This window comes from Herpailurus yagouaroundi, unplaced genomic scaffold (genome assembly GCF_014898765.1).
Source record: "Herpailurus yagouaroundi ecotype Mexico unplaced genomic scaffold, PumYag 191, whole genome shotgun sequence".
Classification (NCBI taxonomy): domain Eukaryota; kingdom Metazoa; phylum Chordata; class Mammalia; order Carnivora; family Felidae; genus Herpailurus; species Herpailurus yagouaroundi.
In genome coordinates this window covers 11,187,094-11,213,533 of record NW_024412422.1, presented here as the reverse complement: position 1 = coordinate 11,213,533, position 26,440 = coordinate 11,187,094, and the positions used below count along the sequence as shown (strand labels likewise).

At 43.7% G+C, this 26,440-nt stretch overlaps 1 protein-coding gene across 1 annotated transcript in view; it reads right to left on the bottom strand.

Moving 5' to 3' along the window:
- Positions 1-8,075: 8,075 nt before the first annotated feature.
- The window catches only part of BRAP (BRCA1 associated protein), a 29,295-nt gene continuing 10,930 nt past the window's right edge, over positions 8,076-26,440 (bottom strand). Inside the window, exons 6-12 of the mRNA XM_040443865.1 lie at positions 25,883-26,031; positions 20,103-20,178; positions 19,511-19,649; positions 19,028-19,137; positions 16,295-16,384; positions 12,900-13,003; positions 8,076-10,469 (exon numbers count right to left, since the gene is read on the bottom strand). Of these exons, the coding sequence (XP_040299799.1) occupies positions 10,106-10,469; positions 12,900-13,003; positions 16,295-16,384; positions 19,028-19,137; positions 19,511-19,649; positions 20,103-20,178; positions 25,883-26,031 (1,032 nt within the window). The 3' untranslated portion in view covers positions 8,076-10,105. The remainder of the gene's footprint in view (positions 10,470-12,899; positions 13,004-16,294; positions 16,385-19,027; positions 19,138-19,510; positions 19,650-20,102; positions 20,179-25,882; positions 26,032-26,440) is intronic.

The following is a 26,440-nucleotide window of genomic DNA, read 5'->3' as shown; positions in this document are numbered from 1 at the left end:
GTTCTAGGGGAGGTGCTAGGTGCTGGCATTTTACAGGTGAAGTTGCCCCTTGCCTGCCTTCGATCATGCAAAGCGTGCTTGGTTTTACTCTGCCTGACCTTTGTGCCTTCATTCATTCATTCATTCCAACAGTCCAATGTTGAGGGGCTCCTCTGGGCTAGACCTTGTGCGGATTAAGGAAAATGGCCCCCACCTTCAAAATGCATATCGTCCAGCCAGGGGACAGTGACAGAGATAAGCACAGGGACCACCAGGAAGCAGGACAGGGACCACTGACACAGGCTGGGGGAGAGCGAGAGCAGGGAAAACGCTAACACAGAGACCACTACTTGTGCCCATTGAGCCGAACTAAGCACCAGGTCCTTTAATCCTCCCACAGATCTTCTGAGGGGCACGTGCTACTACTGTCTCCATTTTGGAGATGAAGTCACTGCTCAGAGATGTCACATAACTTTCCCTGGATCACACAGCCAGGCAGTGGCAGAGCTGGGGTTTGAACCCAGGCCCGGGCGCAAATTTCTGCACTGCACTGCCTGTCCAGGTGGCAGGGGGCAGGGAAAAATACTTGCCGGATCTCCGCTTGCAGTGAGAGGCCTTGAGCACATCCTTCCTGCAGGGTCTCAGAAGGAACCACCCCTGTAGTCACCTCGATCTTGGACTTTTAGCCTCCAGACCGCAAGACAATACATTTCTGTTGTCTAAGCCTTTGAGCTTGTGGCCCTTTGTTACGGCTGTGTTAGCTTATGAATATATACCCTGTGTAGGTCTCAATGGAGCTGGGAAGTAGTGACAGGGAGGGAGAGTACTGTGAGATGAGACTAGAAAGGCAGGTCAGGGCCAGATCACGCAAGATCTTATTCTAAGATCCAGGAAAACCACGCGTGGGTTTTATAAACGTCCTAAGTGGGGGCGGGGAGGCAATGCTGTGTCACAGATGCTTTGGAAGGGGGCAGGAGTAACAGTGGAAAGACCAGCAAGGAAGCCACTGCATTGTCCAGGTGAGAGAAGATGGTGGCTTGGACAGAGTTTGTTCTGCAGACATCTGGGGGATCTGTGGATGGCTGGGGAGGGGAGAGAGGGAGGAATCAAGGGCGATTTCCGGCTCGAGTTACTGGATCGCTGAGGATGGTTCTTACTCCAAGACAAAAGACCAGAGCTGGGGGTAGAGCTAGATTTGTGGGGGAGAATGGAAGCATTCCTTTCAAACGCAAGAAGGTATGTGTGTATGCAACATCCCAACAGAAACATTGAGCAAGCAGATGGGGCTGTGAGTCTGGAGCTCAGAGCAGGATCTATGCCAGAGATAGAAATCTGGGGATCTCACTGCATCAAGATGGTCTTTCAAACCACAGGAATTGGTGAGGTCACCTAGAGAGAGGAGAAGGAAGAGAAAGGCCGGGACCCAGCCCTGAGAATCCCTCTCCTGAGGGCTGGGGGAGATGAGCAGGGATGACTCATGATTACTGATGTGTAGAGAACCCATGGCCTGGGGGAGCCAGGCTACTCCTGGGGACGAGAAGAGCGTTCGCGAGGACATGGTAAGTAGTCAGGTGGACTGCAGGAATGGGAAATGGCCAGGGAGGAGAGAGCAGCTGTCAGACCCGTGTGTCAGTTTCCTAGGGTAACAAAGAGCCACAAACTGGGGGGCTTAGGACAATAGAAGTTGATTCCCTCATAGTTCTGGAGGCAAGTCTGAATCAAGCATTTTTTTTTGTACAGCATCAACCATGAAGCCTCTGTGACTATCCCTACCTACAGTAGCCCTTCCCTCCCATCCCCTTACACTATTTCTTCCTAGCACTTACGGTTATCTGAAACCCCACACAGTTTCATTTGTTTTTAGGGCAGCAATGACTGGGACTGTTGTATTTGCTGCTATATCCCTCGAATCCTGATTGTGTCTGGCACTTAGTAGGCCCTCACATAATTACCGAGAGAACAAATAAACCTAGAGAAACAATACGCATGGGAAACACCAGAAGAAACAACTCAAAGAGTTCAGTGTTCATGGTTTCCTCTGTTGATAAGAATACTTTTAATTTTCCTCTCTATATTTTTCTGCTTTAAAAATAAAACATCTGGGGCACCTAGGTGGCTCAGTCAGTTGAGCATCTGACTTCAGCTCAGGTCATGATCTCGCAGTTTGTGGGTTCAAGCCCCGCATCGGGCTCTGTGCTGACAGCTCAGAGCCTGGAGCCTGCTTCGGATTCTATGTCTACCGCTGTCTCTGCCCTTCCCATGCTCATGCTCATGCTCTGTCTCTCTCTCTCTCTCTCTCAAAAATAAATAAACATTAAAAAAATAATAAAAATAAAAATAAAACATCCTGGGGCACCTGGGTGGCTCAGTTGGTTAAGCATTTGACTCTTGATTTTGGCTCAGGTCATGATCTCACAGTTAGTGAATTTGAGCCCCATGTCTAGCTCCGTGCTGTCAGTATGGAGCCTGCTTGGGCTCTCTCTCTCTCTCTCTCTCTCTCTCTCTCTCTCATTTCTCTGCCCCTCCCCCACTTGTGCTCTCTCTCTCAAAATAAATAAATAAACTTAAAAAATAAAAAATAAATAAAACATCCTATTTTGGGGGGGAGATAGAAATGCTCTACATCTTGGTTTGAATGGTGATTACACGGATGTGGACAACTGCCAAAACTCATCCAACTGAACGCTTGAGAGCTGCATTCTATTATATGCTAATTACACCTCAAAAATAAAAACCATATAAATAATACGTGTCTATCTTAAAATATAATGCTCTTGCAATTGTCTTATAGAATTTAAAATATATAATTGTAAATAGGATAACAAGTATTGAATCTAGATTCTAAATTATATTTGGTTATTTTTTTTTAATTTTTAATATTTTTTGGGGGGGGGAGGGGCCAAGAGAGAGAAGGGGACAGAGGATCCAAAGCAGGCTCCACGCTGACAAGCAGAGAGCCTGACACGGAGCTCGAACTCACGAACCATGAGATCACGATGCTTAATCTGCTGAGCCACGCAGGTGCCCCTGACTTGCTGTAACATTAATAAAAAAGAAGAAGAAGACAGAAAAAGTTCTGGGAAGACCTCTACACGTGGACACATACAGACCAGTCTATACCTGCGAAATTAACACCGCTTTGTAACATACCCCTGTAGTTTATAAAAATTTTGTTCTAGGCTTTCTCTCTCCTCTGTTTATTCTGTAACAAACTGAAGCCACAAGTTAAGCTGATCCCTGCAGAATCTAAAGTTTCCGGTTAGCCTGTTTATTCCTGTTTGACTGTGCCTCTGGGGGCAGTAACTGAGGCTACATTCTCAAAGAAAGGACTCCTTAGAGTCTAGATAGTTTTGTTCCAGAAGCAACTTTTCCAGCTGGGGAAGCACCCTGGCTTCCATGAAGCTCCATATAAAAGAACTGAGACGTCAGCGTAAATGGTTTGTGTGGACTGGGCCCCAAGCCTCCCCGGAGTGAAGGGGCCACAACAGGCAGTCGGAATGAAGTGATTTCCCAAAGCCAGCCCTTGGGTGGAGGGGGAAAACCACTGGCGTGGTTTTCTTCCTCCTTCTTTATCAGCTCTGGCTCAGGCCCCGCTGAAGTGGGAGAGGAGACAGGGAGAAGTTAGAAAGTTCCAGGAGGAGAGGGGGAGGCTTGCAGAGGGTGGGCGTACTGGACTGTTTCACTCACACCAACATGGTCTCCACTCGGTACTCGGCTCCTTTCCCAAAGCAACCACAACATAGGTTCTGTCCCCAAGTTCCAGAGTTAGAGGGGGGGCAGTAGAGCAGAGTGGGTGAGGAGCCCAGATTTTGGACTCAGGCGATGCTGGGATTGAGCACTGCCCTCTTCAGGGGTCAGCTACACAACCTCAGCCAACGCTGGCCAGTCCTGAACTGTCTCCTACTGGGCCTCGGTTTCTTGATTTGTACAATGGGGTAACTGCACCTACCTCACCAGGCTGGCCTCGAGGACTGAATGGAATAGTACGTGCAAAGTACGCAGCACAGCAACTGTGGTCAGCAGGAATTGAACTAGCCCTTGGAATCAAGGGCAGAGCTTGCTTCCACCTCTAATGCTCAGCAAGTGCAGGAGAAGTCTCTAATTCTGCACTTCTAATTCTCTATCAGCTTTGGGTCCTACCAAAGAAAACAGGGATTCTGGGTCTGCCCCTCTGGATTGCCTCTTTGGTGCTGGAAAAGAGGTTTCTCCTGGGGACGTTCTAGGTTTTTCCAAGTCCCCTTGGGCTCACACAAGCCAACAGTAACACAATCAGGGTTCTTAGCGTCAATTACCTCCCTTCTCACAAGAATGTTATCTCAGCAGGTGAAAAGAAAACTGTTTTTAAGAGTTCACCAAAAAGCCGTCTCCTGAGGGCTCCAAGAGAAGAGAGGCAGGGCTCAGTGTAAGTTATCTTTCTCGGGATTATTCTGGTTCTGAAAAGCAGTGGAACATTCTTATTTATAAGAGTGAGGGGAACGGGGGCCGCAGGGAGCGGAGAACCCAGCGTATAGGAAGAAAGTAAGGGAAGAGAGCTTTAGCGTTGCTCTGGCCAAACAGAGCTAGGAATCTCGCCAAAGGGAGAGTGTGCGATTGGCAGCAACCGAGAGATCCTGTATGGACTTTTAGGAAAGATTCTGGGCCACAGCACAGGGCCTCCTCCGTCGGGGCCAGGAGAGTTCTGGCAGCCCCCCCCCTCCCCCCGCCCAGGCATGTTCCCACATAATTGAAGTCGAATGTGCTGGGCGGGGGAGGGTAGATGGAGGAGGCCTCTGAGTTCCTGGCTGCACAATCTCTGTGTTCTGCAGTTGGCCCTGTTTGGGATCAAAGCCAGTTAGTGTTGATTTTCTGCAGCATGGAAACAAATGCAACGAAGCTGTTTTCCTGAGGCATGCATTTTGCAAAGAGGATTTGAGGTTGTTTTTTTTTTTCCCCCCGGGAGGACAGGTGGGGCCAGGAGGTGGGAAAGTTGTGTGACGTGGCTCTTCTATTGCTGTCTCTTCTGCAGACGGTTTTGGGCTCATAGTTTCCGTGTGAGCACAAACTAATCAGTTAGAATGTGTGAGTGGGCATGGCCACGGCTAAGGCTCAGTCTTTCACGAAAGATAGTTCCTGGAAGGTGCTGCTGGAGGACCCTCTGGCTGTGTGTGATAAGTCACAATTTGCTCTCCCGCTGGAGTGTTTCCAGGAGAGTTCTCCTCTTCCTCCTAAAATTTTCCATGGACTCTTCTTCACTTCTAGATCTGTGATCTTGTTCTTTTGCCCCAGAAATTAGTTCGAGTTCCTTCTTTCCAGTTAGCACCAAAGTCTTTTGATGCTAACCATTATATTAATGATGTAAAGTGATACAGGCAAGTTTCTCAAGTGGTGGAGGGAGACACATTGTCTTAATGGTGCTCAACTGCCCCCAGGCCTCTAGGGAAGGTCTGGACTCTTGGCCCATTGGGCCATAACCAAGGGATTGAGAATTTACAATCAGGAATTGAGAGGGCTGAAGGAAGTCTCAGTGCACTTTTTTTTTTTTTTAAATAGGTTTCATGCCCAGCGCACGTGGGGCTTGAACTTACCACCCCGAGAGAGCAAGACCTGAGCTGAGATCAAGAGTCAGACACTCAACCAACTGAGCCACCCAGGCCCCCCCCAACACCATTCCTTTTTAAATGAGGAAACAGACGTACAGGGAGATTTGGTCTGGGATCTACTGCTCCTTCCAGACCAAAGATGGCAAAAGACATCTCCACAGAGGCCAGGTCAAACATCTCTGCATTTATTTTGAGGCTGGATCTGAAAGGAGTTTGGGGCCAGGGGATTTAGAACACGGTCTGAAAAGAAGCAAAGCTGCTTTAGTTCACTTAGTGCGCGTGGTAATTAGCCTTGGAGTAACAAATGTTATCTGCACCAGCGCAGCTCCGTGCCAAGTACCAAAACCACATTTTCCAGATGATTCCAATGAGAAGTTTCTGACCCGAAGCAATTCAACATTAGGCCCCAAAGACCACAATCATCTTGTACAAAACAGCAGATTGTTCATTTCTCCCTGGCCTTCTTTAATGCATTGAGGATGCAAAATCCAGATTAAGGACCAATTGCGGCGCCCCTTTTGTGCTCACCTAAGCTTCCAGAATTATAATAAGAGACTGCTCAATGTTGGTGAAAAGCATATGAGCTAAAATGCTGCTGAGGTAGTTTTGGCTTCTGGGAGTACAGCTTTCAAAATGAATGTCTAACAGAACCTCATATTGTTAAGTGCCTGAGCATTCCGGGGAGGGCGCGAGTCCCGGGGAGGCCGGGTAAAAAGGGTTACCAGTAAGTGGTAAATGGTTACTATTACCTTTAAGTGATGAAAACAAGGCATGAAAGGGTTGATTATAACATTAATCGGGATAAAGAGGCCACAACCCCTCCCCAAAAATAAAAGGTAAAAAATAAAAGAAGCTTTATGTAACTTCCCTGAGGTCTCCTAATGCACCAATGCAAAAATATTTTTTGTTTGCTCCAGGGTGACTAAAGCGAAGTGCTTGGGGGTGAAAATGAACTTCATGTTACACAGGATGAGACACTTGGCTTTGGCTCCAGGACAAAATGGTGGGGGGTGGGGGGGGAGGGTTCCTGAAAGGAAAGGCTTTTCTTCCTGTTACTACTTCACACTTTTCCTTTTCACTTCACTTCACTCTTTTAACTTCATATATATATATATATATATATGTACGTATATATAAAATACGTACGTACGTATATAAAATATATAAAATAAAAAAACAAAAAAAACCCATATATATATATGGGTTTTATATATATATATATACGTATGTGTATATATATATACATATATATATATATATATATATATATAAAACCCATATATATATATGGGTGTTTTTTTTTTGGTTTTTTTATTTTTTAATTTGAGAGAAAGAGAGGGAGAGAGAGAATCCCAAGCAGGCTCCACGCACAGCATGAAGCCCGATGCGGGCTCGATCCCGCACCACGACCCTGGGATCATGACCTGAGCCGAAATTGAGTCCGATGCTCAACTGAGCCACCCAGAAGCCCCTAAAATTTTTAACTTTAAAAGCTACATCTGTTGGTGTGGACACTATACAGATATCCTGGAACTCCCACTTCCAGAACCTTCACGGGCACAAGTGAAAAGGACTGGCCAGAAAGCAGAGGCCTGTCAGAGAACACTTGGTGGCTTCCTAAACTCGCTTAAGGTGATGGCCAGGTCTCTGAGTAGTTTAGATGTCCCCCAGCACCATTAAGGAGCAGGAGCTGGGTCTTGAGAGACTCCTGAAAAATTTCCCTTCTGCTGCCAAGAAAGAAATTAACGCAGCAGAATTCACCGCGGCAGTTAATTCAGCTTTATCCTGGAGAAAATGAAATAGCTTTCCTCAAATGGGAGAGTGGCTTTCCTTTTTTAGATAAGCCCATTGACTTCATTGCGGGAGCCCAAGCTTGCCACCAGCCCAAGCTACGTGGCAGAACGCACAGCAGCCAAATCAAGGATGGTATTTGTAACTTGTGTATCCCGACTGTACCAGGAGAGGGGTTTCCAAGTGATGACAGAAGGTTGTTCATTCGTGATTTGCCAAGTCCTCTACATTCAACTGGCTGGCTGTTTCAATTCATTTCTCAGCCCTTTTGCTTAGGACAACCTACCTCCCCGTGCAAGCGTGGAGTGGGTAGTTGCTTCAGGGCCTTGTCTTACCCAGTGTATCCTAACAAGTCACATTTGGGACAGTTTCAAAAAATAAAACCACCTCGGCTTGCTAGAAGGCCTGGTAAAAAGTCTCAGGCCTACCTACACGTTGATTGCTTTGCATTTGTAAGAGTTGTGTGCCGGGTCTCATCCTATCTTGACCCTTTAAATTCAGATAATTTTCCTTATTCTATATTTGGTTCAGCTACTTTTGATTAGTTTGGGAAGCTGGAGCAAAGGGGGGTAGGAAGATGAATAATCTAGCTGCTCACTATATTGTTGAGGGGATGGTTTTCGTGCTGTTTTAAAATTCAGGTCATTGACACCTTCTTAGGTTATTTAGATACAAGCTCCCAAGCAAATGTCAACCAGTGAGACACAAATTTCACACGGGGCAGAATCATTTCAAAGTTCTGTTATTTTAATGCAATTTCATTGTTCAAGGTAGTACGGATATCTTAAGTGGTTCATTTCCATCCTGAAGAAAATACTAACAGTTTCTATCTTATGTAATTTTGTCAAAATCAAACATGACTCTTTGACCTTTTTCAAAAACACTTTCTTTATGTATCTTGATAAGATGCTTTTTCTGGAAAACATTTTTAAACCTTCAAGTAGTTTGGAAACATTTGCCTATTTGCTCATTCCTCTGGGCACAGCCTTTCAGGGCACTTATCCCACCTGTACTGAAAACCTCTGTTCCCCCAGCTGGTGGTGGGGCTGCTTGGTGGAGGTGATCATGGGAAAATGAGGAACGAGCAAGCTTTGTAAACTACTTCTAATTCTCGTAATTAGTATGCTACGATCCACCCCAGCTTCTGCAAGGTCAGACATGCAAGACAAGTACTTGGCCAAAAAAGCAGGATTCTAACTAGTGTAAAAATAGATTTTAAATAAAATAGAATCTCTATAGGAAAGAGAATTAGGTTACGCTTTACATTCCCACTCTTGCTTTAAGGTGTCTGTATATGTAAGTCCAAGGGGCACTTCCAGAGTTGGTCTGCCCTAAGTAGAATTTGAGAATGTCTGAGTACATTCATTTCGCAAAGTTACAGGTGAGGGTTTCTGGGAAATGCTCCAGCGCATCCCACAAAAATGGATGGTGATTAGCAATACAGTTTGTGTGCTAACAAGGAACACGAAGGACATTTACGCCAAAGGGGATGAGGCCTAACCATAGGCTAAAAACAATTCTAAAATGTGACCATTGGAAAACTCTGGCTAATTCTAAAGCAGAAAACAAAACCCATCATTTCAGGGTCCAGCTACCCCTTCTGGAAGCTGAATTCCAACACGGGTCTTCCTTTAACTTGGCTTAATTACTGCGTATTATGAATTACTTGACGTTAAGGTTTCTAGAGAAAGTACACAGCCCCTCTGTTGGCTCACAACGAGCACTGCACGACTGTTTTAAAGGGGCCCTGTTAAAATTCTAATTTTCGGATTTAGAAACAGCCTTTGGTTGTATCTTGAAAGCATAACTGAAAATCTGCCCAAGCTCCCTCTAGCCGCAACCTGAGCATGCAGCCCAATCTTTTGTAAACATTCAGAAAACACTGATCCTAGCAAAATACACAATCAGCTAGTCAGAGGCCTCGCTGCCCATTTTCATATGGATGATAAATCCGCTTGCTGATTCTTGCTAGATGCTAGGAAATCCACTCTGAGATCGGAGTCTTAGAGCAACCATTCAGCCTCCTCTTTACTTGAGGTTCATAATGTGGCCTGGAGTCATCGAAAATAAACAAAGTAGAAGCACCACCATTTTCCCTACACTGAGTCTGCTCAGCCTGCCCCAGGGTTGTTTGTTTTTCCTGGCTAGTCCTAGAGCAAAAGAAGGCTGCTGTGACAGGCTAGTGACTAAAGGTTTACAGGCCCAGCCTCTTTTCATAGGACATTCAACCAATTCTTCTTCCCAGACGCAGGGAGGGGATGACAAGGACGTCAGACTAACACTGGGGAGTTTTCATAAATCCTCAGCGGCCAGTGCAAACCTCTCTTTAAAGCAGCTGCTAGACCTCAGGTAACGTTACCTTTGAGGTTACAAAAAAAAATTCGACATCTTAAACCGACCCCAGACCTGAACGTCAGATACACGGACTCAATAAATACAACGGAAAAATGCACAGCAGAGCTGGGGCTTCTATCAAGTAGGAAGGCAAAATGGTCATTAGAATGTCTGAGGTTAGTGAACTACTACGGTCGAAAACAGCAGCCACCTTCTAAAACACGGCCCATCTCCATCGGTGCTCCTAGTCAGCAACCCCCTACGTTTATCACACCACACGCCAGCAAATGAAAGATCCAAACAACTGCGGCTCGGTCCTCACTTGTACTTATTTAAGGTCCGCCCTCACATTTAGCTGAAGCCCCAGCACACCCTCACTGCGCCAGGGAAACCAGTCTCAGGGACGTCTGTTTCTCAGAAGGTCACTTGCCCCTCTTGCTGCGGCCTTTCCTGGAGGGCAGCTTCCCGCTGCCCCCCGAAGAGGGGGCGCTGGAGGCTGAGGCCATGGCGATGTTGATCTGTCCCTCCTGGATTTCCTGCCGGGTCTCAGCAGGCAGGTGGTTGATCTTCTGCTGTGTCTCCAGGTAGAACATGACGTCACGCAACTGCTCCTGGATCTCGGTGATCTGCAGATCCTTCTGGTCGCAGGTTTCCTTCAACACCCTCTCCTCCTCCTTCAGTTTGTTCTGCAGGAGGACTTGGTTGGCACGCAAACACTTGTTCATTTCCTGCTCCTCTCTGAGCTCTGTGGTGAGTTTGGCCACTTTTGTGTTTAGCTGAGTGCACCTTTTGCAAAACAAAGGAAGACAAAAGCATGTTTTTTCATTTGCCGACACAGTCCGCTCTCTGCTCTGGGATTGAACAGAGGCGCTGTGATCTCAGAATCCATTTAGGGACTGGACTCCTCCCTCCTGTGGCGGAGGGAGACTGCCACCACAGTCTCCACTGTGCTGCCACTGCGACTGCTGTACGAAGCAAGGATTCAGCTCTAGTCAGCGGCGTAACAGTTTTTCTAAGTCTCAGAAATTTTTCAATAGTGTAAATGATTCTATGATTCATGGTAAAACTTCTACTGCTCCTTTGTTTTGCAGTCTGTGGTTAAATAGATAGCTTACAGATAACAGCTACGATAAAGAAGTTATGAGGAAAAGTGACATTCTTGGAGAGTCAAGTGCTCTGACCTCACTGCATTTACTGGAGAAGAGTTTTCAAGAATAGGGAGTGCCTTATTCTTGATGCTCAATCGTACAAGGCAAGAATTACAAATTAAAGCATCACTGGATATACCATTTTTATGTATCGGAATGCCAAAGAGCTCAACCGTGGGAAAAGAGGAAATTCCCCGCGTTGGCACTGGAGTGCGAACTGGTACAAACTCTTCGGAAGTCAGCGTGGCAGTAACTCTAAAAACCACAATTTCACATGCCCTCTGACATACCTATTCTAGGAACTCATCCAATAAAATATATTCGAGACTGCACTAAAAGAAACATGGAGAAAAATGCCCATTGCACCATAGTTTATATTAGTCTAAGACTTGAGACAACTTTAAATGTCTATCAATAGGGGACCGGTTAAAATTATTAGGGAACCTCCATACAATGCAATACCATGCAGCCGTTACAAGTGTCAGTATGAAAAAAAAAAAATCTCAGAAACGGAATATTTTACCAAACAGAATACCTAATATTATTCTATTTTTCTAGAAAAAAAGATATGTGAGACATTCAAATGGGTACAACAAAAGATCTGGAAGAGTAAATATTCACTGGTACCATCAATGAATAGTGGTAATCTTTAGATAGCAAAATCTACAGCCTGGAAGAAAACTTCCAATTTTAATTCTTTAATACAGTTGAATTTGTTAGGGAGCTGAAAGTATAGAATATTTTAATTTCTATTAATCCTGTAGTGTTGCTTTTAAAAAAAAGAAAAAAGAAAAAAACCTATGGGGCGCCTGGCTGGTTGTCAGTAGAGCATGAGACTCTTTTATTTATTTATTTATTTATTTTTTTCAACGTTTATTTATTTTTGGGACAGAGAGAGACAGAGCATGAATGGGGGAGGGGCAGAGAGAGAGGGAGACACAGAATCGGAAACAGGCTCCAGGCTCTGAGCCATCAGCCCAGAGCCCGACGCGGGGCTCGAACTCACGGACCGCAAGATCATGACCTGGCTGAAGTCGGACGCTTAACCGACTGCGCCACCCAGGCGCCCCGCATGAGACTCTTAATCTCAGGGCTGTTGAGTTCAAGCCCCACGTTGGGTGTAGAGATTCCTTAAAAAATAAGATATTTAAGAGTGTGAGGAAAGAAATAAAAAAAAGAAAATATTTAAAAGAAAAAAAAAACCTTTGGTGGAGAGTCTTGTGGGTGATGAAAAAATTTTGAAACAGATGATGGTGACAGTAGCAGGATGCTGTGAATGCCACTTAGTGCCACTGAATTATACACTTAGAGTGAATAGGACAAATTTTGTTATATAGATTTTACCACAATACAAAGAAAAACTATTAAAATAACTTTTGACAGTGGGGAAAACAGGTGAAGGGTACATGGAAACTCTTTGCACTATCTTAGCAACCTCTGTAAACCTGAATTTATTCCAAAATGAAGGTTTCTTCTTCTTCTTCAAAAAAAAAAGCTCTTAAAAATTCTCCTTATTTTTCATCCACTGTCTGGAAGTAAAAAGCCAATTATTTTTGTGAATATACTTAAACTAGAAAGGTAATTTCCATGAGCAGCAACTATCCCCTCATATCACAGTAGTAGAGTATGTTCTTGCCATGCTGTTCTTGAATTTTTTCCTCCATATTCAACAACTCTGGCCTTTAATTCCTGCCCAAGGCCAGAATACACACCATGTCCGGCTCAGACATATTCTCTCTCCTGCCAGTTCTCAGCCACCATGGCTCCGAGAAGCTGCAGCTCTGAGCACAAGGGAATTGCCCTCTACAGGCAACAGTGGAAGATATCTGCACATACAGCGAGCACAGACATCAGCAGAGAGCTCTGCATTCCACACGGCACCCATCTGGCATGTAATGCTGTCGTTTTTAATCAACAGGAAGTCACAGTAAGTTTGCTCCATAAATAGGGAGACCCCTGACAACCTAGTGATAGGCACCCTTGAAAAGGAAAGCGTGTTCATAGGAATGAAGGAGATTACCTGTAAAAATGAAATAGCTAAGTTAAAGAAGAGACCAATTACACCTACTTTCTTTCCACAGACTGCTTTTCTTTTAGGAGATCATTTAGTCTGTGCTCCAGATTGTCACATTTCTCAATCGTTTCTTTAAATTTGGTCTTCATGTTGTTAATCTGGAAGAGCAAACGGAGATCAGTTTCACTTCAAAGAGGCATAGTTTTGTGGGGTCTCTGGGGCTAACTTCACAAGCGTTTTTTCAATGACCTGTCTGTAACTTTGATAAACCAAACTAAGAAAAGGTGAGATCATTTGAAAGAACTTCTGTAACAGAAATAAACATTTTGAGAAATGCTTTTTTTACCCCTGTTTCTCTATACAAGGATGAGCAACGGATCACAGCTAAACGGCAAGTGAAACTGCTCAGAAGTAAAGAGTGAGCTTCAGGCAGTAAGGCAGGAGACAGTCTGTCAGAGGCCAGACCAGAGCCTCTTCTTAACTCACCACGTTTTTTTCCTCCTGAGATCACATTCCAAAAATTACTAACCAAATAATCTAACAAACTAATCTAATCCAAGAAAATTGTAATAATGGATTTTAACTGTTTGGGTCCCTACCCCCCAAAAAAACCTCATAATTAAATTTTCTCATGTACCATGAAGCCACATGGAACATAAGCAGTTCTTGTTTTGAGTTAATTTATAAATGCAATACAGAGAGAACGAATTCATGTTACATTGTCTTATAAACTGGAGAGAATTTTAAAATTCTGGCGTATTGTGTGTCAGAAACCAAGAGTCTGTTGAAGTCTAGCTAAGCAGACATTAGATTCAGTCAGGTGTGACGATCTACCCAACTGAGAAATGCCTCACCTCTACCAGTCTGAGGACACAGGGAGAAGACTGGATGGGAAGTAGTGAGGCTGGGTGGATCGTGAGGCAGTAATAGCTGAAAGGGCAGGAGCTGAAAGGGACTGAGAATTTAAATCCTATGGCCCAAGCACCAGCCAGATGTTTTGTAAGCAGTATCTCCTTTATATCTGATAAAAAGCCAGAGACTTCAGTGTGTCAACTTTATCAACAGGCTTACGGAAAGGTGAGGCAATATGCCCAAGGTTACCCAGCTAGAGCATGGTGGGTCTGGGACTGGACCCAAGTTCTAAACCTCTCTGCACTACATTGCAGGCCATAGCTGTACGGCAAAGGAAAAATGAGCTTTAGGCATTCGTTAGGGAATGCAGTTAATCCTAAAGGGTCTTAAAAGGCAGAGAGAACCCTAAGCTTAGCTCTCAAGGGTCTGCATGAAGTACTTTAGGTACCCCCCCTGTGGAAACGCCTAGTACTGAGGCTGTGTTTTGAGTGTTCCTCCTAGGGACTCAGGACTTGACACCAAGTGGCAGTAACCAGAGCTCGTCCTCCTGAGTGCTGTCGGAGGCATGTCCTTCCCATGTGTGCTCTAACTAAGCCCCATTCAGAACCGGTACAGCAAGCGACCCTGAGTTCCTCTGGAAAGGCACCTCCACCACTTGGAAGGTTCTGATAAAAACTACATCAACAACTTTGAACTGAAGATCTTTTTTGTTTTTTTGACGTTTTTATTAATTTTTGAGAGACAGAGTACGAGTGGAGGAGGGGCAGAGAGGGAGGGAGACACACAATCCGAAGCAGGCTCCAGGCTCCGAGCTGTCAGCACAGAGCCCGACGTGGGGCTTGAACCCACCAACCGCGAGATCGTGACCTGAGCCGAAGTCGGACGTTCAACTGACTCAGCCATCCAGGCGCCCCTGAACTAAAGATTTTAAAGCTGGTGTTAAGCCTTCATTTGAGAACCTTGATTTCTCCTCATTTGTAGGCATACCCAGAAACTGGGGCCAACAGGCCTGACATATGTGTGAGCCTGGCCCTGCCTGCTTAATTCCAGGATAACCCTAGCTACCACACAGATGAGACCTGAGCCTGGCTCTGCAGTCCCTTTCTGAAGATCTAGTTATGCCAGGGACTCACAAAATTACTAAAATAATCATTTAAGGATTTGTTTCATTGTTGTTATCTTATTTCAGAGAGAGAAAGTACGCATGCACAAGCCCATGTGCCTACATGGGGGAAGGAGGCAGAGGGGGAGAGACTCTTAAGGAGGTTCCGCACTCAGTGCAGAGCCCAACATACTGAGGTCGATCCTACGACCCTGGGATCATGACCTGAGCTGAAATTAAGAGTCGGACGCTCAGCTGACTGAGCCATCCGGGCACCCCAATTATTCAAAAAATTGAAAAGCCTGTATTACTACTAAGAGGATCAGTGAATTATGAACACTGTCCCTAGAACCTGAGAAAGGTTCTTGGAACTCCCATTCTATGTGAACCCTCAGGAGCTCACTGGTTTTCAAAATGCTTTCTTTGGAACCGTCAGGGTCCCTTGTACCTGCTGGAGATGATGGGAAAACCAAGCAGGTGAAATTCTGGGCCCTCCCTCTGGGTTTCCACCAAAAACACACCACTTTCCTCTTCTACCTGGTGGAGGAGTGAGTGGCATCTTCTTTCAAGGATTTCGCTAAATTTGAAAACCTGTGTCCTAGACAAACAAGGCATCACGGGAACCACCGAAGCTCTAACATCTCAGCCTGATTTTCTTCTCTTCAATTTTGAAGGGCTCAGCACCATCTTGGTGCCACAGAAGCCCACACGCAGCTCCTCAAAGCAGCTGTTCCCAAGCTGACAAACCAACTGGCTGACTCAAATTACAAGTCCTCATGTACATACTTCTATTTTTTTAATGGAATTGCACAAGGCGTAGAAAACCTGATTGAATTAGCAAACAAATCTCTTCCCAATCAAAAATACCAAAATACTCAAGTCTTTAAATCCAAGTTTTCTTTTTTCAGGGTATGTAGCAGGTATTTTGTTTCTTCCTATATTTAGTATAATACAGAGCTCGGCATACAATTTTAATACATTCTTTTCGATTTGGTAACCCTAGGTGAGAGTGTATGTTGGCTTCCCTCCCTTTCTTAAATAATGCTCAGCTGACAGCATTTGCAACAGCATATTTTTGCCTCTTCCTTTTCCTCATTTTGACTAATTTCATTCTCTTTGTGGTCTAGAATTTCTTGTTGCCTGACACTGCCTTCAGGGGCTATGTCTGTAATATAATGATGATGATTCATGTTTTTAACCACTTCTCTCTGGAATCCTGATCTAAAGTTAGATTACTGGGGTGAGCCGACTGATTCCAAATTCTTGTTTTCTTTCTTCTCTCCGCCGCTGCCCCCCCCCCCCCCCCCCAGGCTTTATTGAGATATAACTGACATATGACAAAGGTTTCTTTTTAGAGGCAAAACAATTCTCTATCTCTGTATCAGCCTAAGAATGATTCCAGCATTCCTTTTTTCTTGTATTCTGCCTTCTCCCATCCCAACATCAGATAGCCCTGCCATGTGGCACGTCAGCAGCAGTCCAGACAGAAACTTACTTCCTCTGCTGTGTCCTTCTCTATCCGAACTATCTTGTTTTCCCAGTAGATTCGTTGAGATTCCAACTGGCTTGTTAGTAAATACGAATACTAAAAACAGAGAACAGACACAAACACATAAATCACTGTAGTTTCTGAATTTCAGTTAAAACCTGACTTTTATTTATTTTTATTAAAAAAACCAAAACCTGACTTTTAATGCCCTACAGAAGAGTAAATACAATCATCAGAACATGTATTACATCTTGGTTATTCTCTGCTCAACAAATCATGGGAATACAGAGATGTCAATTACACTCCTGACCTGGGGCTTACAATCTAGTCTGGACAAGAAAGCAGAGAAATGTACATTAGCAAATAAGTTTCTGTTCAAGCTAATTTTTTAAAATAATTTTTTAAGTTTATTTATTATTGAGAGAGAGAGAGAGAGAGAGAGCGCGAGCACAAGCTGGGGAGAGGCAGAGAGAGAGCGAGACAGAATCCAAAGCAGGCTCCCGGCTCCGAGCTGTCAGCACAGAGCCCCACATGGGGCCTGAACCTGCAGACTGTGAGATAATGACCTAAGCCAAAGTCACACACCCTACCGACTGAGCCACCCAGGTGTCCCATCAAGCTCATTTTAAGAAGAACCCCAAGGTTTTTAAATCAAAGTATTAAATCAGCTCACCCCCCTCCAGGAAGCTGTCCCTGTCCCTCCCAGCCTGGGATTAAGCACCCCTCTCAGCTCCCTTAGTATAGTGCCTGTCATTAACAGCACTTAGGATGCTAGCACTTAATCACCAGATCTCCCTGACTAGAATATGAACTCTTCGAAAGTGAGGGTTCTAACTTTATTTCTGTAGCCTCAGTGCCTGGCACATGCTGGATGTCAGGAAATGTTTGCTACCTGACTGCATGAATGAATGAACAACATGAATGAATGTGTAACTACTGAGAAAGGATAGATGGCTTATGACAGTAGGGTCTGGGAGGACATCTGAGAGAAGGAGAGATATGGGAGGGCTCTCAACAGAGAGGTGGAGGAGACAGGTAAAGACAGAGATCTGATTCCAGAGAACTACTGGACCCAGATGTGAGCTGTGGACATTTAGGATCTCTTCAAGATGAAGGAGTAACATCAATGAGGCTAGGGTGCAAGGTATGGGCACATGGGGCCTATAGAAGGCCCGGGGGCACCATACTGAGAAATGTGGGCCGTGGAGTAGCAACATGACATCTGCATTTCAGAAAAACCATTCTAAAAGACTAAAAGGAGATCTGAATGTGCTTGTAAGCTAGAGAAGAGAAGGAAGGTACAACAGGGAGAAAGGACAGATGGGAGAATGTGTGTGTGCCCCTAGAACGTACACTCCACAAGGGCAGGGAGTCTGTTCAATGCTGCATTCCCAGCACCAAGAAGACTGGCCCACAGACAGCAGCCCTCAATAAACGTTTGTTGAACGAATATACCTAGAGTTAATGTGGAAGGGTTACTTCTAAAAACTTAATGTAAAACGTTTAAACTTTTTCGTATCAATACAACTAATCGTAAAAACATCAGCCTTATCTTAAGCCATTCTACTCAATCTATTAGACCATAAAAGTCCGGAGATGACCAAGCTTTCAAATATCCATTTCCTCCCAAGGCTAAGCTATTTGTTTTTAAATTTTATTTTAACGTTTATTTACTTTTGAGAGAGAGGGAGAGACACAGCACAAGCAAGGGAGTAGCAGAGAAAGGGGGAGACACAGAATCTGAAGCAGGCTCCAGGCTGTCAGCACAGAGCCCGGCGCGGGGCTTGAACTCACAGACCGTGAGACTCTTAACCAACTGAGCCACCCAGGCACCCCTAAGCTATTTGTTTTTAAAGCAATCAGATTGAAATTAATACAAAACAAGACTCATTTTAAACTTTCCCTTCGTTATCGTAACGTTTACAATATACTAATTTTATAGTAGGTGGGATTTACTACAGTGAAAAATCAGACTGTGCTAATTTTGTTGTTTCTTCAACTATATATGAATACTCCCAAATGGCTTTAGACATACATATGTAAACATCAAATTCATAAAATACATACTTTTGAGTATGTAAGCGTCTACTTCATAAAATGTGCAAGACATGTAAAAAAGCTTCCTGGGCATGGAAGGGTGCTACTGGGGTTTCCTCATTCTGACCTGCTCGGTTTCCAACTGCTACTGTGATGCCAACAGGAAGATTCTTAACTTTCAGTTTTATTGCAGCTAGAGAACCACCTTAACATTGAGCTTGAGACAATGAGAAACATCCCATTCAAAATAGTAAGACACAGTGAAGCGTAGACTTCCAAAGAAGAAAATTAGATAGAATAAAAGTATTTTAATAATCCTCCACAGCAATGATAGAACTTTAAAAAAAAGTTGGCATAGGGGCGCCTGGGTGGCGCAGTCGGTTAAGCGTCCGACTTCAGCCAGGTCACGATCTCGCGGTCCGTGAGTTCGAGCCCCGCGTCGGGCTCTGGGCTGATGGCTCAGAGCCTGGAGCCTGTTTCCGATTCTGTGTCTCCCTCTCTCTCTGCCCCTCCCCCGTTCATGCTCTGTCTCTCTCTGTCCCAAAAATAAATAAACGTTGAAAAAAAAAAAAAAAAAACCTTTAAAAAAAAGTTGGCATATAGAAATAAATGGCAAGAGTAAAAGCCCAAGCCACTTTTTAAGGTAGGATAGTAAAAAGCAGTACAAAAAGGTACTTAGTAATTACTAACAAAGTATCTTACCTCTAACTGTAAGGCATCTATTTTCTCTTCCTGGCAAGTATCACCCTCACATTCATATTGTACTATTTTTCCATCTGTTTTACTTGCAACCAATCGATGGACATAATTATCTAAAGAAAAGAATGAATCAGTCAATCAAGGCTTGTTTCTTTAGAATGAAAAGGATCTGCATATACTTTCAACTTGGCCAGAATTTTTGTTTTTACAGGTTTAAATTAAATGCCTTGCAATACTTCTGTACAAGTGGGCTAACTCACTTGAATTTAAGAGTCAGAGGGCAAGTATAGAAGTATTAACTCTCTTTATAATGTGTAATTCAGGCCATTTGCAGGAAATAGTGTGCTATGGGGCACCCTGAGAATTCAAGTTTGCCACAGCAGTCAGGAAGATTTCAAGTTGTGAGAGAAGAGGAAGAGGAGAGGTTCTAAGGGAGACATGTTCATGCAGAATGAATCCAAATTAGAAAACAAGAATGGCCTTCACCTCCAGCATAGTCCCAGACTCGATGGTTGGTAAGCTGCATGGCATACGTGTGCTGGGTTTCCTCAAAGTGCTTATAAGCATGTCGACTTACATATCGTCCACATCCTATGTGGCCACATATTAAACAAATCCAAAGGTTCTGCCAAGGAGAAGACAACATCTTAATTAGTTGTACAAAAACACATGACCTGGCTCACTCAGAGTGGGAAAGGCCCTGACACAGAATGAAGGTGAATTGTTTCTACAGGAGTTTTGAATAAATATGTGTTTGAAATGCAAAAAGCAAGGGTGCTTTTATGGGTCATTTTCTCCCTCTGGTTTTTTAAGGAACTCTAGGGAAATGGCAAGACAAATATTCATAATTTATCAGTAAAAGCCTAGTCTTTTTCAAAAAACAGAAAATAAAAGCACAGAGATTTTTGCTTCAGAGTGTAAAATAACGTATTCATATTTCTTGCATGACCTTAGACAAAAGAAAACAAAAGCATCAGTCTGAAAAAGAATTTAAAAGAATTTAAGGCACACAGGGCAAAAGAAATCCCCAGAGCATTAAAGCTGTGTTCATTATTCTTTCCCACCAGCCATTACTTACTTCCTGAACGCCACACTCAAAACACTTATTCTCTTCTACTGGCTCTGGAGTCTGGCAGTATCGGCACACAGGACATCTGTGCAGGACACCGAAAGTAACAGCACAGATCAAATACAAAAGAGAGTTGTTACAGAACCAAAAGTCAAAAACCATATTTTAAATCTTCTGTCTCTCACGTACTGTTACAATTCATCATAACTAAGGATATCACTCAAAGATATTTGCAAACAAAATGAAAAAAATAAACAAAAAACAAAACAGAACTCCCAAAATCTTGATAAAGGAGAACAAAAGGGAGGAATCTTGATGTGCTTCATACCTTTTTTCACTCTTCTGTCTAAAGCTTAACCAAAGAACTAAATATGTGCAGGTTAGAATTAGGGATGTTAAGATAAGCTATGAATTTTATGTCTGGTTATCCATAAAGTATTTTTTTACTTCAAACAATCTACCTTACCTCCATTTCCCAAAGATCTAAATCACTCAAAATGTACCCTGTCCTCTCTAGATTGTTCCTAAGAGTTAGAACTAAAATCTGTAATAAATTTCACCCCCATCAAAAAAGTTGGTATATTTCCTGAAATGCACATGATATTTTACCATACAATGAACATGTGGAAGAGGATACCAGTGCTAAGTACTCAAGTTTCAACTTATAAAAAGCCAATAAAAATGGCACTGAAGCTAAACCCACAGAAACAGAGAGGAGAAAGGTAGATGGACACCATGGGCTGTGGGGAGGGCGCAGTAGGGAGATGTTGGTCAAAGGGTACAGGATCCAATTATACCAGATGAATCAATTCTGGAAAACCGGTTCACATCAATGTAAGTATAGTTGACAATATTGTATTGTTTTTGAAATTTTCTAAGAAGACAGACTTTGGGTGTTCTCACCACACACACAAAGGAAAAAAGGAAACTGGTAAAGAGGTTGATAGATACATGCTGATTGGCTTGTTTGTGAATATTTCATAATGTATATGTATGTTGAGTCATCAGGTTGTACATTAAACATTTTTTTAAATGTTTATTTATTTTTGAGAGAGAGAGAGAGAGAGAGAGAGAGAGACAGAGTGTAAGCAAGGGAGGGGCAGAGAGAGGGAGACACAGAATCCAAGCAGGCTCCAGGGTCTGAGCTGTCAGCACAGAGCCCAACACGGGGCTTGAACCCACAGATTGTGAGATCATGACCTGAGCTGAAGTTGGATGCTCAACTGACTGAGCAGCCCAGGTGCCCCCATGTACATTTTAAATATATACAATTTTTTTTTAAGTAAACTTGGGGTACCTGGCTGCTTAATCAGTGGAGCATGCGTCTCTTCATATCAAGGTCATGAGTTCGAGCTCCACATTGGGGATAGAGGTTACTTTTTAAAAAGATGTTATTTATTATTTTTTAAGTAATCTCTACCCCCAATGTGGGGCTTGAACTCAAGACCCTGAGATCAACAGTTGTATGCTCTAGTGACTGAGCCAGCCAGGTGCCCCTAAATACATACAATTTTTGGTGATCAGTTATAGTTTGATAAAGCTGGGGGAAAAAGGCATTTAAAAATCCATTAATGCTTTTCTCTTATTCTCAAGAGAAAGTAACACTAAGTACCAGTCATGAATATTTTCATCAGGCAGGCAAAAATGATAGAAAGTGGGTTATAGTTGAAGCTAACCGTGAATCGGCACCAAGAAGAAAGAATGCTTAAGATACACCTCACATCCAATTTGTTACCCAACTGAGTAAATGAAACCAAGAAAAGGAAATAAGCAGGAAGAACATGAAGTTCCTATCACAAATGAGGAGTTTCTATCTGCATTTCCTAAGAGAAAGCTAAATGATCTAGTCTATCTCTGTTTAGTATCAAAAGAGAAGCCAGACACACACCCTGACATTTAGAGCAGTATTATCAATAATGGCCACATTATGGAAGCAGCCCAAGTGTCCACCAATAGATGAATGGAGAAAGAAGATGTGGTATATATATACAATGGAATACAACTCGGCCATAAAAGAGAATGAAACCTTGTCATTTGCAATGACCTGGATGGAGCTAGAGAGTATTATGCTAAGTGAAGTCAGTCAGAAAAGATAAATACCATATGATTTCACTCATATGCGGAATTTAAGAAACAAAACAAATGAGCAAAGAGGAAAAGAGAAGAGAGAGAGAGAGACAAACCAAGAAACAGACACCTAACTATAGAGAACAACCTGATGGTTAACAGAGGGGACGGTGATGGTGGTTAAGGAGTACACGTGTGATGAGCATCAGGTGTTGCATGGGAATGCTGAATCATATTGCACACTTGAAACCAACATTACACTGTATGTTAACTCTCTGGAATTAAAATTGTTTTTTAATGTTTATTTATTTTCAAGAGACATAGAGAGGCAGAGAGAGGGAGACAGAGGATCCAAAGTGGGCTCTGTGCCGACAGCAAAGAGCCTAATAACGCAAGGCTCAAATTCATGAACTGTGAGATCATGACCTGAGCTGAAGTTGGACACTTAACCAACTGAGCCACCCAGGCACCCTTTTTTCTTTAAAAAATTTTAATGCTTATTTATTTTTGAGAGAAAGAGAGAGGGAGAGAGAAATCACTGGAATTAAAATTTTTTTTTAATGTTATTTATGAGAGAGAGCATGCACACAGTGCGGGGAGGGGCAGAGAGAGTGAAGGAGACACAGAATCCGAAACAGGCTCCAGGCTGAGCTGTCAGCACAGAGCCTGTCAGGGGGCCTGAACTCAGGATCAGCGAGATCATACCCTGAGCCAAAACCCTAGAGTCAGATGCTCAACTGACTGAGCCACCCAGGTGCCCAGGGACTAGAACTCACTGGAATTTAAATAAAAACTTTTAAAAGAAGCTGGAAGACAAATTTGCAGAAACAAGAATGACAGCTGTAGTGAGCAGCACACAGCCATTTTTTAAAAAAAATCACAACACTGATCATTTTATTATTTATTATTATTATTATTTCGAGAGAGAGACAGTGAAGACACAAGTGAGTGAGAGGCAGAGAGAGAAGCGGGGCTCACTTGAAGCAGTGCTTGAACTCACAAACCATGAGATCATAACCTGAGCCGAAAGACAGATGCTTAACCAACTGAACCACAAAGGCGCCCCAAGCAGCAAGCAGTTTTGTCAAAGGTACAAACTAGCTCTGTCACTCCTTCGATCTGTGTGGCAGCTGTGGTAGTGGTTGGATTAAAAAACAATACGGTGCTTGGATGGCTCAGTCAGTTAAGCATTTGACTCTTGATCTTGGCTCAGATCATGATCCCAGGGTCATGGGATTGAGCCCCGTGTCGGGCTGTGTTGAGTGTGGAGCCTGCTTAGGATTCTCTCTCTCTCTTTCTCTCCTTCCCTCTCCTTCTCTCCTTGCTTATGCTCTTAAAAAAAAAAAAAAAAAAAAAAGCGCATAGTGTATTTACTGAGAAAAGGAGTCCTTAAAACAAACAAACGGGTGCCTGGGTGGCTCAGTTGGTTAAGTGTCTGACTCTTGGTTTTGACTCAGGGCATGATCTCGCAGTTTGTTGAGGTCAAGCATTGGGTTCTGTGCTGGCAGTGCAGAGCCTGCTTGGGATTCTCAGTCTCCCTCTCTCTCTCTGACCCCCCCCCCACCCCCGCTCATTCCCATTCTCTCTCTCTCAAATAGATAAATTTCTTTTAATTAAACAATAAATTAATTCTGCAATCTTATTTCCTACATTATGCCAGAATGAGCTTTCTGGAATGTTAAGGATGATCCCTGAGAATTAAAAAGAGGAAAGGGAAAAAAATTACAAAAATCACCTTACTGGTATTATATATGTAGTATTCTATGACATACCATCTCATTGATTAAAAGATGATTAACAGTTTATTAAACCCTTCCTTCCCCTTCAAAAATAACTTTTGAGTTGTCATCTTATCTTCCTGAGGAGATATTTGGGGAAACCTTCCCAGAATATCCTTCTCTGACATCTGCGTGTGTCAAAAAACTACCCTCCAAGACTTGGTACCAATGCTGCCTTCTCCACGCAGCCCTTCTTGGCCACCCTCAGTGGGGAAACCAACTCTACTCTCTCCAGTTTCTACCTTGAATTGGATTGCACTTATGCACAGGTGTAAACTCCCTTAGCTGGCTGAAACTCCCTGTGGAGGATCTACGTTTGATTCTCTCCCATCCACCCCAGCACTATTCGGTGCATATTATATTGAGGGCGGAAACTTACTTGCTGAAAGAACTGTGTGTTTTTGAGGATAGCCGTAAGGCTTGTCTATACAGACGGCTGAATTCCAGTCCCAGTTCTGGCCTTCTCTGCAGGATGCTCTCAACATGCTATGTTTCATGTCTGGGTCTCAGTTACCTCCTCTGTAAAATGAGGAGGCTGGACAATATGGTCCCTGAGCCAACTTCTAACTTTAAAATGCCACGCTCCTGGGGCAGTTAACCTGCACTGAGAGTTGAACTGTAGTGGTAGGGAACAAAGAAGCGTCCAGAACTTAAACGGTGTAGCAGACAGACACAAGGACACAAGATACAGATAAATACCTTATGGAGTGCATCCATTTCAGTGGGGCTTTTTTCAAGGGAAAACCCAGGGTTTATTTGCTCAAGGGTATTTTCTGAGCTCCTTACAATGCGCCAGGTCTCCTGCTAGGTAAGGGCACAGCAGTGAACAAGCCAGACAAGGTCCCTGCTCTGTGAAAGCTGGATTCTTCTGGTCACTTGGGGGTGGAGAACAGACTCCTCTACATGTTCACCTTCCTAACTTCTGGGCTTTGCCATGTGATCTTGCCCTTCCCATGCGCATCCCCGCCCTCACAATGCCTTCTCTCAAGTCCCCCTCTTTCCTTGGTTAACATCTCCTCATCCTCCTGGAGACTGCACTTCTCAGGCAGCCCTGGCTGTTATCAGGGCTCTACTTCCCTAGTCACAACGCTGCACACTGCTCCTTTGTAACACCTGTTACAGCTGTGACTGCACATTCATTTGTACGATTATTGGATTCTGTGCCTTTCTTCCTCTCTCTACTGGGAAACCCAAGCCACTGTCTGATTTACTCGTCTAGCTAAGTCCCATAGCACAGTTTACAAAGGGAGGAACAACCCTTGATTTATAATAAAACGAAACAGAACAAAACAAAGCAACAAAAAAACGTGGTACAACTTACCCCTTAGTTCTTTGCCTGTGCTATGCCACCCGACAAACAAGGCCTCTATTGCACCGGGAAACAGGAAGGTGTGGCATGTGTGTGCTTCATACTTAGTGACTGCTATTACCACTGGCCACTGAGCCCTCAACAACACGCTAAATTGAAAATGTGAGACTACTACTATAGCCCAATTAGTAAGAAAGCCAGAGGAAATGGTAAACATCAAGTGCAAGTGATAAATGAGACTTCAGACTTAGATTTCATTTGTGTATAAGAGCCTCAAAGCTAAGCTTTCCTACCCCACCCCCCCACCCCCATTCTCTGGCTTTTGGAAGCAAACAATTCATGCTGCTTTTGGAAACTCCACAAGGATTTTGAATCAGCATACTAAGAAGGACGTGGTCTAAGGATGCTGAATCAGCATACTAAGAAGGACGTGGTCTAAGGATGCTGATTCCCATGTGAACAGAGGAAAGTGAAGAAAAATGGAAGGCCCTTCCGTGTGACCCTTTCACCTTTGTAGTGCCCAGGTGTATAAAGTCAAGCACTCAGAATGGCTCATTTTTGGTGGTGGCTGTTTTTAATTCTGGGAAAGGGTGGTAACAGGCTTTGGCAGGGTGAGAAATTAGCTCTACACTCACGTGGTGTCGTCCCAACGCTGCAGGCACTGGCTGTGGAAGCTGTGGTTACATAACGTGGTGAGGATGCCATTCACAGACTCGTCCATGCGCTCCAGACACACCGTGCACTTGGGGAGCTCCGTCAGGTCCATCACGGGGAGGCTGGCACCCTACAGGGAAATACCTCACATAAGCCTGACTCTTCCTCCACAGTCCTAAGAGATCTGTTTTTGACTAACTAGTTTACCTGTTGCTTTCTGACTCCTGGTAGGATGTTTTCAACATTTCTTCTCTGTGCAAGTAGTTTAAATCGGTAAGATTTTCATTCATACAACAAATATTGACTGAGCACCCTTTATACTCATAGCACTGTGGACATGGTGGAGAACAAGCACACAAAGACCCCTGCCCTCATGGAGCTGATACTCTGGAAAGAGAGACTAGCTGCCAAAAGCTTAACAGAGAATCTCAAATGTTACCAGACTCCAAGCTCTACTTCTAAGGGTATGGAACTCTAACAACGTAAGTGAATAAAAGCAGCCAAGTAGAAATGGGACTGACTGATTTTTCCACAGAGTA